The sequence below is a fragment of the Pteropus vampyrus genome, unplaced genomic scaffold, assembly GCF_000151845.1.
Source record: "Pteropus vampyrus isolate Shadow unplaced genomic scaffold, Pvam_2.0 Scaffold167, whole genome shotgun sequence".
Lineage (NCBI taxonomy): Eukaryota > Metazoa > Chordata > Mammalia > Chiroptera > Pteropodidae > Pteropus > Pteropus vampyrus.
The window spans coordinates 3,251,704-3,267,007 of NW_011888948.1; the positions used below are offsets into that span (position 1 = coordinate 3,251,704).

Below are 15,304 nucleotides of genomic sequence, written 5' to 3' on the forward strand. Positions count from 1 at the left end.
CCCTGACCCTCCACCTAGCCAATGTATTAATGCTAAGTGCATACCCTATACCGTGCTCCCCATCCCTGTGACCATCCATCAGCTACTAATTTGTACTTCTTTAATCCTTCACCCCATTCTCCCAGCCCCCCAACCCCCCTCCCCTCTGTCCATCACCAAATTGTCTACTATATTTGTGAGTCTGTTTTTGATTAGTTTGTTCTTTTTACTCCTTAGATTCTATATATAAGTGAAATCATACAGTGTTTATCTTTCTCTGTCTGACTTAAATACCTTCTAGGTCCATTAAAGCAATATATTTTTCTATCCTCTTCCTTTTCATATGTAGGGGTCTTGTTTTCTTATCCTTTCAGCCATTCCATCTTTAGGTCAGAGCACTTAATTTTTTTCCATTTAAGGTACTTATTGATAGGGATGTAGTTGTTATCATTCTTTATTCCTGTTTTTGATACATGCTTTTTCTTCTAAAGAAGTCCCTCCAACATTTCCTGTAATATTGGCTTGTTGGTGATAAATTCCTTAAGCTTCTTTTTGTCTGGGAAGCTCTTTTACTGTCCTTCAACTCTAAATGATAACTTTACTGAATAAAGTATTCTTGGTTGTAGATCCTAGGTCTTCATCCTGTCAAATATTTTTTGCCAAGCCCTTCTGTCCTGCATATTTCTTTTAAGAAATCAGCTGCCAGTCTTATGGGTGTTCCCTTGTAGGTAACTGTTTTTCTCTTGCTGTTTTTAAGATTCTTTCTTTGTATTTAACCTTTGGCATTTTAATCATGATGTGGGCCTCTTTGGATCCCTGATTTTTGGAATTCTCTGAGCTTCCTGGGGTTTTATGTCCATTTCCTTCAGCAGATTAGGGAAATTTTCTATCATTATTTCTTTAAGCAGCTGTTCAACATCTTGTTTTCCTTCAGTTACACCGATCAGATGGATATTTGTAACCTTAATAGTGTCTCATATGCTCCTTAAATTATTTTTATAGTATTGGCATCTTATCTCTTGCCATTCTGATTGCATGTCCTTGGCTTTCCTGTTCTCTTGATAGAACATTTGATCCTTTTCTTATTCACTTTGTTTATTCCTTTGTTTATTCCATTTAATATACTTCTCATCTCAGATAATGTGTTCTTCATTTCTGACTGGTTCCGTTTTACAATTTCCATTTCCATTTTTATGTTTTTTATCTTTTTGTTGAAATTCTCACTGAATTTATCTGAAAGTTCATTGAGCATCTGAATAACCAGTGTTTTGAACTCTGCATCTGTTAGATTACTTGACTCCATTATATGTGGATCTCTGTTCTGTTCTCTCATATGATTTCTGCTTTTTTGTCTTCCCATTTTGGCTGTCTTTCCATGTCTGTTTCTATGTACTAAGCAAAGCTCCTAAGTCTCCCAGTTTTATTAGTGTGGATTTGTGAAGTAGGTGTCCAGTGGCACAGTCCTGAGAGGGTTCAGCTGCAGGTCAAATTTAGCCCAAGCCTGTGCCCCTCCAGGGCCACCTGTTAAAATTCAGCAAGCAATCCACAGATGCTATGCTTATAGTTGCCTCAAAAGGCCCCACCAGAAACGGAGGCCAGCTGCCTCCAGTGTGCATCTAGGCACTGCTCAGCAAGGAGCACCTAACTTGCTGAGGATGTACCTGGATGTGGCTTGGGTAGGGCTGTGAGTTGGAGAGGCAGGGTTTCAGGGAATCCTCTGGGTGGAGCGACCTCTGTTATCCAGTTTGATGACGTCACAGCTATGGTGGTGCTGTGTCCGGCACACTGGTAGTGGGGAGGGCTCAACAGGGAACAGTGGATACTACCGGCATTTCTGTACAAAGCAAGTCTTGCCTCAGCCCTCACTCCAACAATGTCTCCCTGTAAGTCCCTGGTGCCCCCTGAGCGCAGCTGAATTGGCATTGGTGCTCGGAGCAAGCAGGTCTGTCACCAAAAAAATCCGCTCGCAGATGTGGGCCCTTTAAGAGGCGTCTGCCTCCGCCACAGCCTCCGTCTAACTCAGCCCCTCGAGATTGGGCAGCCCCTTGTCCTCACCCCGTCCTACCTTCTGCAGTTGCAGTGTCATTTCTTGGATTTCTCCTCAGTTGTGTGGCTTGTTCATCTAGAACCTAGGCGATTTTTCCTTGCTGCTGCTCCTTGTTTCTGTCACAACTTTGATTTGGTCGCCAAAGGGATGAACAGAGCCTCTGTCGTCTACCATTTTTTTCCTCCTTATTTGCTTTTTAAAATTTATCTTGCTTGGTATTTTCTGAGCATCTTGGACTTAGTTTGCTGTCTTTAATTAATTTTGAAGAATTTTTGGACATTATTTTCTTTTTCTCTTCTGGGATTCTAATTAGGTGTATAAGAGACTATTTGATGTTGTCCCACAGCCCTTGGTTATTCTGTTGTTTTATTCACATTTTTTTCCATTTGTTTTTCAATTTGAGTGATTTCTATTGATCTATATTCAGATTCACTCTTTCCTCAGCTATTGAGTCTGCTGATGAGCCTCTAGAAGGCATTCTTCATCTCTGCTCCCATGCTTTTAATTTTAGCATTCTATCTGACTTTTTAGTTTACAACTCTCTGATGAAATTTTCATCTGTTCATGTATCTTGTTCACCTTTTCCACTAAAGTCTTTAACATATTAATCATAGTTATTTTAACTTCTCTCTCTGACAGTTCCAATATCTGTGTCACATCTGAGTCTGGTTCTCTTGATTACTTTCTCTTGATAGTTTATTGTTTTTTTCTTATTTCTCCTGTGTTTCATAATTTTTGGTTGAAAATTGGACATCTTATTTAGAACCATAGACACTGGTAAATAGTATTAACCTGGAAATGGGCATACCCTGTCTTTGCAGGCCTTCAGTGTGGGGATTGGGTCAGTGTAGTAAGGAATTGAGCTGTGCTTGGGTTTTTGTTGTTGCTGTGGCTGCCTTCAGTGCATAACAGAGGTCAGAATTTTCTAACGTTACTTTGTGTTTAGGGTAGGATTTGGGTTGCCAGAGAGTTTTTCTCCATGCTTCTGTTGCATCCTCAGCTTTAAGCTTGAGCATGCACATCAGAGAGGTTTTCACCTGTCACTTGCCCACGCCCCTGCAGTAGGCCGTTGTTATTTATACTCAGTAGTTGCTAACATGGTGCAGTGTTGGGGTTGGGCAATGGGAGTGGGAGAGCATACTTTTGTGCTAGCTCAGCCTTAGTCTTAGGCAAGTGCTGTGCTCCGGAGTCCCAGGGATGGCTCCTACTGATGATCCTGCCCCTCCCCAGAGGTAGGAGCTCTCTAAGAATCTGGGCCCAGAATATTCGCTACTTCTTTCCAAGGGTGAAGGACTTTCTTCTTTTTTCATTCCCTAGCATCATTGAGTTTCACCAGGTGCTCTTTAGTGACAGGGCTTTCTGCCTTGTCCCCAGTGCTTGAGGCTTTTTTTGATTGACCAGATGGAGAGTGGGGTCTGGGTGAGGTTTGAGTCTCTCCCACAGCACTGCTCCTTCCCTCCCTAGGCCTCCACCAAAAGAGAGGCTTTCTCTGGCCTTGCGCCTCCTCACAGTCCCTGCTAGCATCTGCTGAGATCTGCGGAGAAGAGGCTGCGAGAAGAGCCCCTTGGGCATGTGGCTCCCAGGGCTTCTGTGTTCTCATGCTGGCCCACGCTAGGCTTCTAGCAGTTCATTACATTTTTAGATGATTTCTTCTCACCAGCTGTACGAAGCCTGGCACCTGTCTCAGGAAGCAACATTTGCATCCTGTCTAGATGAGCCTGTCTTTCCTTCCATTTCAGGCCATTTGGCTGCCATGTGACCTTAGTTTTCTGCTGGTTTCTAGAAAGGTTAACATTTTGTAGCTTATACAGCTTTGTTTTAAGGATAGGAGCAACACTCTTCCCAGTTTTCTACATCTTTGGGAATGTTTTTATTTACTGACTTTTCGAGGCCCAAGGTTTGAGTTTTGCTGCTTCATTTGGGGGCAATTCTGATTCTCAAATGAACTAGCTTTAAAAGCATGGCTAATGTCCTTGCAGAAACTTGGGGACTGTGGCAACCGTGGAGCCAGTGTAGTGCTACGTGTGGGGACGGTGTCAGAGAACGTCGCCGCATGTGCCTGACTTCCTTCCCCTCCAGACCTGGCTGCCCTGGAATGTCCTCGGAGACCTCCCCATGTTCCCTGGAGGAGTGTGCTGGTAGGTATCCTTCTTCCTTTGGGATCTTCTCCCAAGAGAGACTACTGAACCCAGGCCTGACAGAAAACCAACAGTCTGATGAGTTCAGGAGTGGATTCATTAAAACTTTGTTATTGCTGCTGGCAGTGCTAACCCTGTACTCATGAGTGTGTCATTGACTGGGGGCAGCTTGCCTGTGAGATGACAGGGAGTTTAACACTGCAGAAGGTAGGGAAATGACAAGGAAATCTATCTAAATTATGGATTCAGACATATGAAACCATTTTTAAAATTACAAAAATGGGAAAGTTATTCTCAATATTTTTTGTTTTTGTTTTTACTTTTTATTTCTCAGCCCTTTACTTCTCCCCACCAAAATTATGGAAAAACATTAATTTTTTTCTCCCTATCATCCCATTGAAGCTCCAGGAGACCTCATAGATCATTATTTGTCAAATTGAAGCAAGGTACCCTGTTCTATCCTCTGGATGGCCCTGTATTTATTCTTTACCTGCCTACCCAGAGGAATGTAGGGAGAGTTCTTCTATCACCTAGACTCTAGATTCTAGAGACTAGCCTTACCTTCATCCTTTAAGCCAGGGGTCACCAAACCCTGGGCCTCGGACTGGTACCTGTTTGTTGCCTGTTAGGAACCTGGCCACACAGCAGGAGGTGAGCACTAGCTCCCCAGTGCTAACATCACCGCCTTACCTCAGATCAGTGGGCATTAGATTCTCATAGGAGCACTGGTCCCTGGTGCCAAAAAGGTTGGAGACTGCTGCTCTAAGCATCTTGAAGGCACACACAATAGGTGCTCAATGAGAATTTGATGTGAATTGTCCATTGATGCGATGCACACATGGCTGAGCTGGGTTTGCTTTAGCTTATGGAGCATATGGAGCCAAATCCCATTCATTTGCTACAGGTTACAGTTATCAGTCCTGTTCTTCTCACACACCATCCCACCTTCTGATACAAACTGGTCCTCCATTTAGTTGGCTGGCTTTTGCTCTGATCTTGACTCTTAGATTAAGTCCTTCTGTCAAGTTCTAACTTTTTCCACTTTGCAATTCCAGGTTAAAAAAAAACCCAAAACATTCCTTGTCTCATTCTGATGTAAAGGAGTTAGCTGTTTTCCTGTGTTTGGATCTCAAAGGACCTTTTAGCCAAAACAACAGGCACCTGGAAACACCTTGGTCAGTGTCTGTGTCTCGTGACCTTAAAAAAATCATTCTTTCTATCTTGCCTTTCCAGCCAATGCTACAGGCCTTTTCGCTTTATTCCAGTATCCTAAGGACATTCTCTCCTTTTTACCTGTTAGAGCTTCAGACCTAGGCTCTTCTGCTAGCCCTAGGCCTGCCTCTTTTTTCATAAGCTCTGGATCATACACTGAATCTGTTCTTTCTCCAGTTATATCTCCTACTGTTTTTTAAGGCTCTCTTCTATGTCTACTCTTTTCTTTATAAGTCCCTTCACTTTTTACAGTTCTCTCCTTGTGTATAACTTCCTTCAAATCCACCTGTTCTTCTGAATTCTGAGATGGCATGTTGTGTCAAGATATTTTGTCTAGAACTCTATAATACTCAAATGAATTTAAAATCAATTTCCACTGGCTTTTACTGCACTTTTGAAGAGAAAAAATATCAACCATTTATTGACCATCTGTTATTTGCCAGCACTTTAAATAAATCATCTCACTTAAAGCTCATAATAACTCTACAATTACAGATTGTTATGCTGGGCTCATATCTTGAGAACTTGCTGCCTACCAGGCATTTTTCTAAGGGCCTTGCACATATGAAGTAGGTACATCATTATCTCCACATACAGATGAGGACTCTGTGGCACAGAGAGGGTAAGTGACCTACCCAAGATTATGAAGCTAGAAAGCAGGGGACTAGATCTGACCGCATACTAAGCAACCTATCTCAAATACTTTGCTTTTATATACAGGCTAATCTAACTTTCTAGGATTATCAATAACCTGAAATTAGTAAGCATTTTTGAGGATACGTGGTGCTATTTCGTGTTCTGGCATCTTAACTCTTTAATACTGGATGGGAACTAGAAATGTGTACATTACATATTAGCAAAAAAGGTAAGTGCTATAAGGCACCCCTGCTTCTGCTGTAAGTCGTCCTCAGATAAATGCTTATGTGGGTAAATATGATAATTTCTTACAAGTGTTCTCTTTTTCCTGTTCTACCTGTTTTCCACTCCTTAGAAATGTAAAGACCTATTTGAAGGCTACTTAGCATCAGGAAATCTTAATTTCTGGTGAAAGAGGAAAGACTAGACAAGGCAGAGGTGGATGAGGCCAGCAGCTTTGGGGCCTTTCTCCAGCAGTGGTTTTGAAGGGAGCCAGCCAGAGTCACAGGTAACAAGTTAGTGAAGAGGCCCGCAGTGTGGAGCAGCTGTGGTGCTACCCCCTGGCGTCGGCAGCCACTGCAGATGAAAGAAATGATAAGTCAGAGAACAAGTCTTTCATCATTCAACTATTTTCAGTTGGTTGGGAGTTTAGAGGTTTTTTGTTTGTTTTGTGTTTGTTTGTTTGTTTGCTTTGAAAGGATGTTTCAGTGCCAAGGTCCAGGTGTAGTAATTTGGTCCACTTCGTTCAATGAAAGGAGGAGGATTCAATTGCCATCGCACCCATGTTCTGTCTGGTGGTATATTGATCATTTTGCTATTACCTTTTTAATAATGAATCAATCCATTTATTAATCTACCATTTATTGAGTACTAACTATGTGCAAGTTACTGGGGTTGGGAATATATAGATTAGACATATCCCTGTCTGAAACGGGCTTATGATACAGTTGCTCAGCAGACACATAAATAGGTGTAATATACAGTACAGCATAGAGCCTGCACTGATAAAGGTAAAACTTGCTATGGAAGCTTTCAGGGCTGATAATCCATGCTGGGATTACCTCTGTTCTTGAAGGAGGTGATCTTTGAGCTGAAGTTTGAGAGCCAAGTTAAGAGTTACCCAGGTGAACTCTGTGAGAAAGAGAATTTTAGCAAAGAGGTGAAAGCATAGAAGAACATGGCACACTGAGGCCCAGAGAACTGCAAATAATTAATGTGGCTAAAGGTTAGTGTGCCAGGAGAGAGTGGTAAAAATGAGGCCAAACAGGTTGACAGGGGCCAGAGCCTGAGGGGCCGTGAAGGTTTGGACCTAGGTTTTAGAGGGATCTCTCAGCTGTAGTGTGGTGTCCAAATCAGGATGGGTAGGAGTGGCAGCAGCAAGGCCTATTAAAAGTTTTTCAGTAACCTGGGTGAAAACTGAAGCACCAGCAGTGGGGATGCAGAGCAGAGAAGGATTCACAGACTCTGGATGTGGCAAGGGATAGAGAGGGAACCATCAGAATGAAATCCAGGATTCTAGCATTGGCCACTGAGTAGACAGTTGTGCCATTCCTTTGAGATCAGACGTATCAGAGGAGGCTCAGGTTCTGAGAGGAAGATGGAGTTTGGGGCATGTGGAGGTGATGGTGTTGGTGGCACATCGATGGAGAGAGCAAAGCTAGTGGAGTCAGGATGGGATCTAGACCTCCCTGGCTCCAAAGTTTCTGTTCTTCTCCTCAAATTAGATAAATGAGTGTTATGAATGAAACCAAGAAGAGAAAAAGTCACAGGACGTGTTCAACAGAGTCAAGGAATATCAGGACAGAATTCTTTGAATTTGGCTGCTAGGTCATCAATGACTTTGAAGCTGTTTTGTTGGAATCCTGGTAGCAGATTGTAGGAGCCAGAGGTGACGATGTAGAAGCAGTAAGTCAGCAAAGGTGGACTCCTCTTTCTGTAAGCTTGGCTGGGAAGACATGGAGCAAGATAGGGCTGTGGCAGTAGTGAGGGGATTCTAGAGATGTCTTTTTAAAGTGTGAAAAGCTTGAGCATGTTTCTGTGGAGGTGGATAGAGGAGAAGCTGGAGGTAACTGGTATAGAGGGACCATCCTCCTGGAGAAGGGTGGCCTAGAGAGCACTTGGTGGACTCATATTTATAGGAAGACACTTCTCCACTAAGTCCATAGAGAAAGAAGTAAATAGAGGTGCAGCTACTGACTGCTAAGCTTATGGGAGAGGAGAGGATGGCAGAAGAAGCTTGGGTGCACTTGCCTGATAGCTTCTATTTTTCATGACCAAGAAGACTGCCAAGGAAGAGGATTAGATAGGAGGCTTGAAGAAGGTGATGGAACTTTGAAGCAGTATTGTAGGGAATGGAAGAGAGAGTTGCCTAGGAAGCCATGGAAGGATTTGTGGGCAGCTGAGGATGGGTGCTATCATCATGCAGAGGTACTCGCCTGCATAGGTGAGCTATTTTCTTAACCAGGACCTGGCTGCAGCAGCTGAGAATTTATGTCTGGGTTTATCTAGGGATGGAATTCTGCGGCAGAACAGGGAAAGGGGTATAGCTCAGTATTAGAGGTCAGAGAGTTGAGGTTATTGGCAGGAGAATGGTTTCAGTGATGGATCATTGGTGAAAGGAGAGAAGCGAAGCCAGGAGGTAGCTGACAGATTGGGAGAAAGTAGAGGGGTTGGTGAATCAGAAGTTGCAGTGAGGTTGGATAACCAGTGCAGTAATAATGAGTAAGCAAGAGAAAGATGACAGCCAGAAAGTGGGCTCTGAAGTCTAAGATTTCAGAAGGAATCTTAGGAGCAGCCACAGACAATGGGAAGGTATGATATGTTGTATGGACACCAAAGTCACCCAGATGTTCCTAACTATGGGATGGTGAAGAAGACAGGGACCCAGGTGCTAGTGACTGATGGCTGCCATGAGGTTAGGAGATGACAGTGTTGAGGGAGGAGTAGAGGTGTCATGTGATTGCTTGAGCATCACACCTGATCTTAACCAAAAGGCTGAGAAATGATGGCTTGGGCATCAAGAGAGTAGAAGTTTGATATGGAAAGAGTTGGTTGAAAGTGACAATTAGAAATGAGAAGGCTGAGGACACACCTGCTGCTGGCCTTGTTTGCTTATAAAGTATGTGTCAAGCTTCCCCCAAGAGGGTGGGGAGAAGCTGTGCCCTGCAGGACATCTAACCCTCAGGTAAGACGAGGAGGTAAAGGGAAAGATTCTGTGGAAAGGTTCTGGATGTTGAGTTTGGTTGTCAGGTGTCCCATAGGGTACAGTAGGAAAGAGAAAGGGGAGCACGGAGGGACAGGTTCAGGGCCACTGGCAATAAGACTATGGGAAAAAAGAGATCAGACTATAGGAAAAAAGAGGTGACTGGAAGGACTGAATGGTGGACAGTGACCGAAGGAAAAAGAGAGGTGAGGCCTGGTGGCATGTTGATCTTAGGTTCCCAGGTACTTCAGTGGCAGCACAGGCTACGGCCCCAGGTGGCTTCTGCGTCTTGGTGAAACTTTTTAATGACTATAGGGCAAACCAGTTTGAGAGAGCAGGGAAGAAGAAAAATCAATGTCACATGGAGGGTAGGAAGGGGAATGTACAGATGAAAGTAGAAGAGTGAGAAAGCAGAGGCTTCGACATTTTAGAAAGACAGATCCTGGATATTAGAAGGGAAAAGTGAGTTACATTGTCAAAAGCCTTATTTTCATGTATTAATTTCTCTTGGCATGATCTAATTTAGGTATAACCTACCTAAATTATTTTGCATTTCAAGTTTTATACTTGTAAGAATTTTCCAATGTGCATCTCACAAGGTACATTTAACTACAGATATCCCACGTGTACCTTAAGTGAAAATGTTGATTTTACCTTCAAACTTTCTTCATGGGGCTTCTATGTAGAAAATTTGAGGCAAGTGTCAGCAAATGCTAGCGAGCCCAAGTCACCTTGATTGTGGCTTATCTGGTCACCTCACTTTACGGGTCTCTGTTTTTCAGTTTGGCTTAAACTGCCAGCAGGTTTTACACACACACACACACACACACACACACACACACACACACACACACACACACACATATATATATATTATACAAGAACTAGGATTTGCAGTCATATATATAGTCATATATATATATACATATGTATGACTCCATATCCTAGTTCTTGTTTATTTTACTTTCTTTAGTTGTCAGATAACTAGAACAAGCCACCCAGAGACCTTAAACCCATGCAAAGAAAACAATACATTTGTTCTTCCTTTTTTTTTTTTTTTTTGTAGCTTTCCATCCATCCAGTCCATCTCCTCTTCCTCCTCTGGGTCCAGTGAAGTCCAACAACATTGTGACGGTCACCGGGATATCCCTGTGCTTGTTCATCATCGTTGCCACGGTCCTCATCACGCTGTGGCGGAAGTTCGGCCGCCCCACGAAGTGCAGCACCCCCGCCCGACACAACTCCATCCACTCCCCCAGCTTCCGGAAGAACTCCGACGAGGAGAACATCTGCGAGCTGAGCGAGCAGCGCGGGAGCTTCTCGGACGCCGGGGACGGGCCGGCGGGGGGCCTTGGGGACACGGGCATCCCGCTGACCTGCAGGCGGAGTGCGCCGAGTGTGCCGGTGGCTCCGGACGACGAGGCCTCTGGCAGTGAGAGCTTCCAGTCCAACGCGCAGAAGATAATCCCGCCCCTGTTTAGCTACCGCCTCGCCCAGCAGCAGCTGAAGGAGATGAAGAAGCGGGGCCTGACGGAGACCACCAAGGTGTACCACGTGTCCCAGAGTCCGCTGACGGACACCGCCATCGACGCCGCGGCCGCCCCGCCCTTAGACGCGCAAAGCCCCGAAGAAGCTGCCGCCAGCAAGTTCCGCATCCGATCCCCTTTTCCGGACCAGCCCGTGCTCGGTGCGGGGGAGAAGCCTCTGGCCCGGCCGGACGCGGCCGCCCCGCAGGCCAGTTGCGCCGTCAGCCCCAGCCAGACCCTGATCCGCAGGTCGCAGATGCGGCACGCGGGCGGCCGAGGGGGGCCGTCGGACAGGAGTCACCCCAGGGGCTCCCACTTCAGGAGGACGGCCAGCTTCCACGAAGCCAGGCAGGCCCGGCCCTTCAGGGAGAGGAGCATGTCCACGCTGACCCCGCGCCAGGCCCCGGCCTACAGCGCCAGGGCGCGGCCCTGGGACCAGGCCGAGGACCGCTGTTGGCCTCCGAGTCGGGGCGCCGGCGCGATTCCTGAGAAACCGGACCGTTTCCAAGGGGCAGGTGGAACCAGCGGTCCGCTAAGCCCTATCCCTAAATCCTACACCTTGGGGCAGCCCACGAGGAAACCAGACCTGGGGGATCGCCAAGTAGGATTCTTGGCGGGCGGTGAGAGAACGGAGCCTCCCAGAGCTCGGAGAGGCCCATCCCCCAGTCACAGGAGCGTCTCAAGGAAGCAGCCTTCGCCCACTGCCCCCAAAGATAGCTACCAGAGGGTCAGCCCTCTGAGCCCTTCTCAGTGTAGAAAAGACAGGTGTCAGAGCTTCCCAGCCCAGCCCGAGTTTGCCTTCTATGACAATACATCCTTCCGCCTCACCGAGGCCGAGCAGAGGATGCTGGACCTCCCGGGATATTTTGGGTCAAACGAAGAGGATGAAACCACAAGTACCCTTAGTGTGGAAAAGCTTGTCATCTAGACCCAGATCAGTCTGGGACTTCTGCAGTTGGGGTCCTTTGCTCAGCTCGGGGTGTCAGCTGCTCACATTGTTCTGGGGACTGTTTTGTGTGACCGTTTGTACAGTAGAACAGAATGTGGGGAGGAAGTAACTCACGTGCATGTGCATGCATTTTAATTCATAAGGAAAATGTTCTTCTGAACTTTTAGTTATACTGTCTCTATTGGTTTATTACTAATAACTATGATAAAATTTAAACAAGAGTGCAATAGGGCTTGGTCTCAAATGGATATGAAATGACAAGATGTGACTTGTGAGGATGAAATACTTTGAACTCTTCATTAGTAGTGTCCAACTTGAAACAAATTTGGGAGTCTTTAACAAGGGCTGCAACAAAGTGAACTTGTTAACTGAATTGTAACTTATGAAGTTATAAATACTTACGATTTTGATGCCTACAGGGGCAGTACTGAGTAGGTTTCATGTTTGGCTAATTAAGTCAATTAGGACTATTACGTACTAGGCTACCTAGACATGGTGATACCATGAGATATTCGAAAAGAACTTTCAGGCCAGAGTTGGGTGATATCTTATTATTATTTTTTTTTAATGCAACAAAGACTTCTGGTGATGACACAAAATTATGTGAGTTAATTCTGCTTTGGAGAAATAACACAAGAAGCTGATTGTTCAGATAGTGAGTCAAATGAAGACCTATCCAGACATCGTTGTTCTGAGCAAAAAGTAAACATTTTGGAAAGGAAGGTATTGTCTCCTGTGAGAGCATCAACTGGAATGTAGGCAGTGGATGCTGGCCAGGTCACTGCCTGGCATCAGGATGCCGACTGGACCAGAATGGCAGCCAAGGCCTCAGTGGGTGTCATTCTGAAGATGACTTTATTGTGTTACTCAGAAAGTACCTGAATTAATCTTGGGTCTATGGAAAGCAGGAGGACTGGATTATGATCTTACAGCTTAAGTTTTTTTTTTTTTATTTGGAAGAAAGAGATAAAGAGGGAAAAAGAAACGTCTTAGAAATTTAGAATCATTTATTTTCTGACTCAGTCTGCTTACCACATTTTACAAATGAAGAATTTGAGGCTCAGGGAAGGGAATTACTCCTGCAGGGTTGAATGGACACGGACTCATATTTTTACTCTAATTACCATACTCATTGCATACTGCCATCTCAGCCTTTGCCAGTCTTCCCTAACAGCAGCAACTTCAGGAGAAAGCTGGCCATTTTACTAGCTTTTCCCGAAGGAAGGAAGCTCCCTGCTGCTTGACGTCAGGACTTGTCTTGCACCTTGCTTTGTTTGGAAGTGAGGGCTACAGAAAAGAAACTGAAGGTTGGGCTCCTTCATTGGAAGTCTGCCATCAGGTCCTTTGTAGGCACTCTGCAATCTGGTCTACTTCCTCTCAGCCCTTGGACCTAAAGCCTTATGCTTGAGTGGCTGCACTTTCCTTCTCGTTCCCCATGACCTCTCTAGCTGCCACACCTTCCCTGCCTTTCAGACTGTGTTTTCCTTCTCCTTTTAGAGTTTATCAGGATGTCAGCCTGCTGGTGAGATTTCGGGGACCATTGGAAAGAGTGGAATTAGAAGGGAGAAAAACATCACAAACGTAAATACTGTACTTTTAAAAGTTTCTCTTATAGTTCTTGCATTAGCACTTCATCTGTACTGTTATTATTGAAAATCGAAACATACTTCCTTTTGGAAATGCTTCAATAATAACTACCTTTCAGGAACAGGAGGAGTATATTATTCAGTGTTGTATAACAACTGATATGTGCCGATGCAAAGAAGAGGAAACCAGACTTTTTAATCTCCATTTTCTTTGTTTATCATACTAGAAAGCTTTGTTCTCTTTCCAAGTTCACAGGCTTGTGTGCCATCCTTTGAGGACATGCTCACTCATTTCGGACTTCACAGTGAATTTCCCTGCAGTGTCAAATTGAGACCAAAACAGCCACAGGGAGGGTGAAAATTCAAGAAATATGCTATGAACAGAATGATTTCTGTTAAATTATGTTGTTCTCCATGAATATCACAGTGACCTAATACCAGCATATAACATGTTCACCATCTCTCTAGTCCAGTTTTCTGTGGCTTTTATCAAAATTCAATCTACATTTCATAGTTAAGCTAATTTGGCCTCTGCCTCTGAGAAAAAATAGATGTTCAGCATTGTCTTTGGTAGATAAATGCTAAACTTCATTAGAAATAATCTATTCTGTACCATTTTGTTCCTAGGTCCTAGCCCCAGTGGCTGCCATTAGGTAGGAGCTTAGTAAAGGTTTGCTGAATAAATAGCTATTCAAAAGCCCTCAAACTATATTTATGGTTGAACTAGAACAATTGTAACATTTTAAATCTTAAACCGTTATGATATGTTCCTATGAGATACCGTGTGAGTTTAATTTCTAGAAGTCTCCCAAAATGAAGAGATACTCATCTTTTGGGGGATATTACCCTGCCTGAAGTGGAAAGTATCTCTGGAGCCTATCTATTGAAGTGTCTGTACACACTAGTCACTTAATAAGTACTGAATGTATATGAGAGAGTGGCTTCTAAATAGATAGGGTGACCTGCCTTCCTAGCAAGTCTCTTCCATTCACCCCACTGCTCTGGAGTCTGCACCATCTCAAGAGAGAACACTAAGTGTGCCAAGCCCTTGTCCCACTACCCAACTGTACACCAGCCCTACCTATCTAACCCACAAAACATAAAACTTCTCTTTTATGACTTTGATGATTTCTCATTTTATTCTAGATGTGTAACTTGTAAAAAGATATGGCACAGTTTTTAGTCGGGGCAGTTTCTGAGTCATTTTTACACACAATGACAACGTATTTAAAACTCATATTACTATATAAGGCCTCATTTCTCCAGGTCATACCTAAGTCATGGTTTGGACAAAAAGAGGTAGCTTGGCATAGTCAAAAGCATATAAGTTTTATCCTGGCCCTTCCCTTTCTAGACATGTTATTTTGGGCAAGTTACTTAATCACACGAGTCTGTTTTCCAGATGTAAAATGGGATAACAATCTCTACCTTGCTACTGGTTTAGGATGGGGTCTAGAGCACAATTACCTATATCCTCTCCCTCCTAGGACTCAAAATTATAGTAAAGAAACAGAACAGGTAAATACCAAAAACAGTTTAGGAAACAAAAGGATAAATGATTTCAGTGAATTTCTAGAAGACAAAGTGCATGGAAAAACACTGAGCGGAAGAAGCTACAGCCCAGGATATACTTGGAGGGTCTTAAAGAACACAAAAGAGCCTCCATATGTGGTAGAACCATGCAGAGGTTGGGGATTCAGAGAAGTTGCTAGAGTGAAGAGAAGACAGAAGACAGTGAAGATCTGTATATGAAATGATTATCCTCCATCACCACTCCTCAGCTCTGGTACCAAGAAGCCCCAGCAACTGGGTGTTCAACCATAGACAAAAACAAAACCAACCAACCAACTAGCAAATGACCAGAGGGAACTTTTCTAAAGACACTGAAGAATCTTTCTGAGAACACTTGGGCAGTTGGAGTTGTCATTGTACTCCAGCACAAAGCCATCTACATTCTGGCATTCTGACATTCTGGCTCTAGCACCATGATCAGATCTCTGACTATTCGGCAAGTTCCAATCATGTGCTT

General features: G+C 44.2%; 1 protein-coding gene across 3 annotated transcripts in view; it reads left to right on the forward strand.

The window, feature by feature from the left end:
• THSD1 (thrombospondin type 1 domain containing 1) overlaps window positions 1-14,394 on the forward strand; it is a 29,759-nt gene extending 15,365 nt beyond the window's left edge. For 2 of the 3 annotated variants that reach the window (XM_011370355.2, XM_011370354.2), the window contains exons 4-5: window positions 4,006-4,164; window positions 10,281-14,394. In XM_011370355.2, the coding sequence (XP_011368657.1) occupies window positions 4,006-4,164; window positions 10,281-11,668 (1,547 nt within the window). In that variant the 3' untranslated portion in view covers window positions 11,669-14,394. The remainder of the gene's footprint in view (window positions 1-4,005; window positions 4,165-10,280) is intronic. The other variant, XM_011370357.2, reaches the window with a different exon arrangement.
• The last annotated feature ends 910 nt before the right edge of the window (window positions 14,395-15,304 follow it).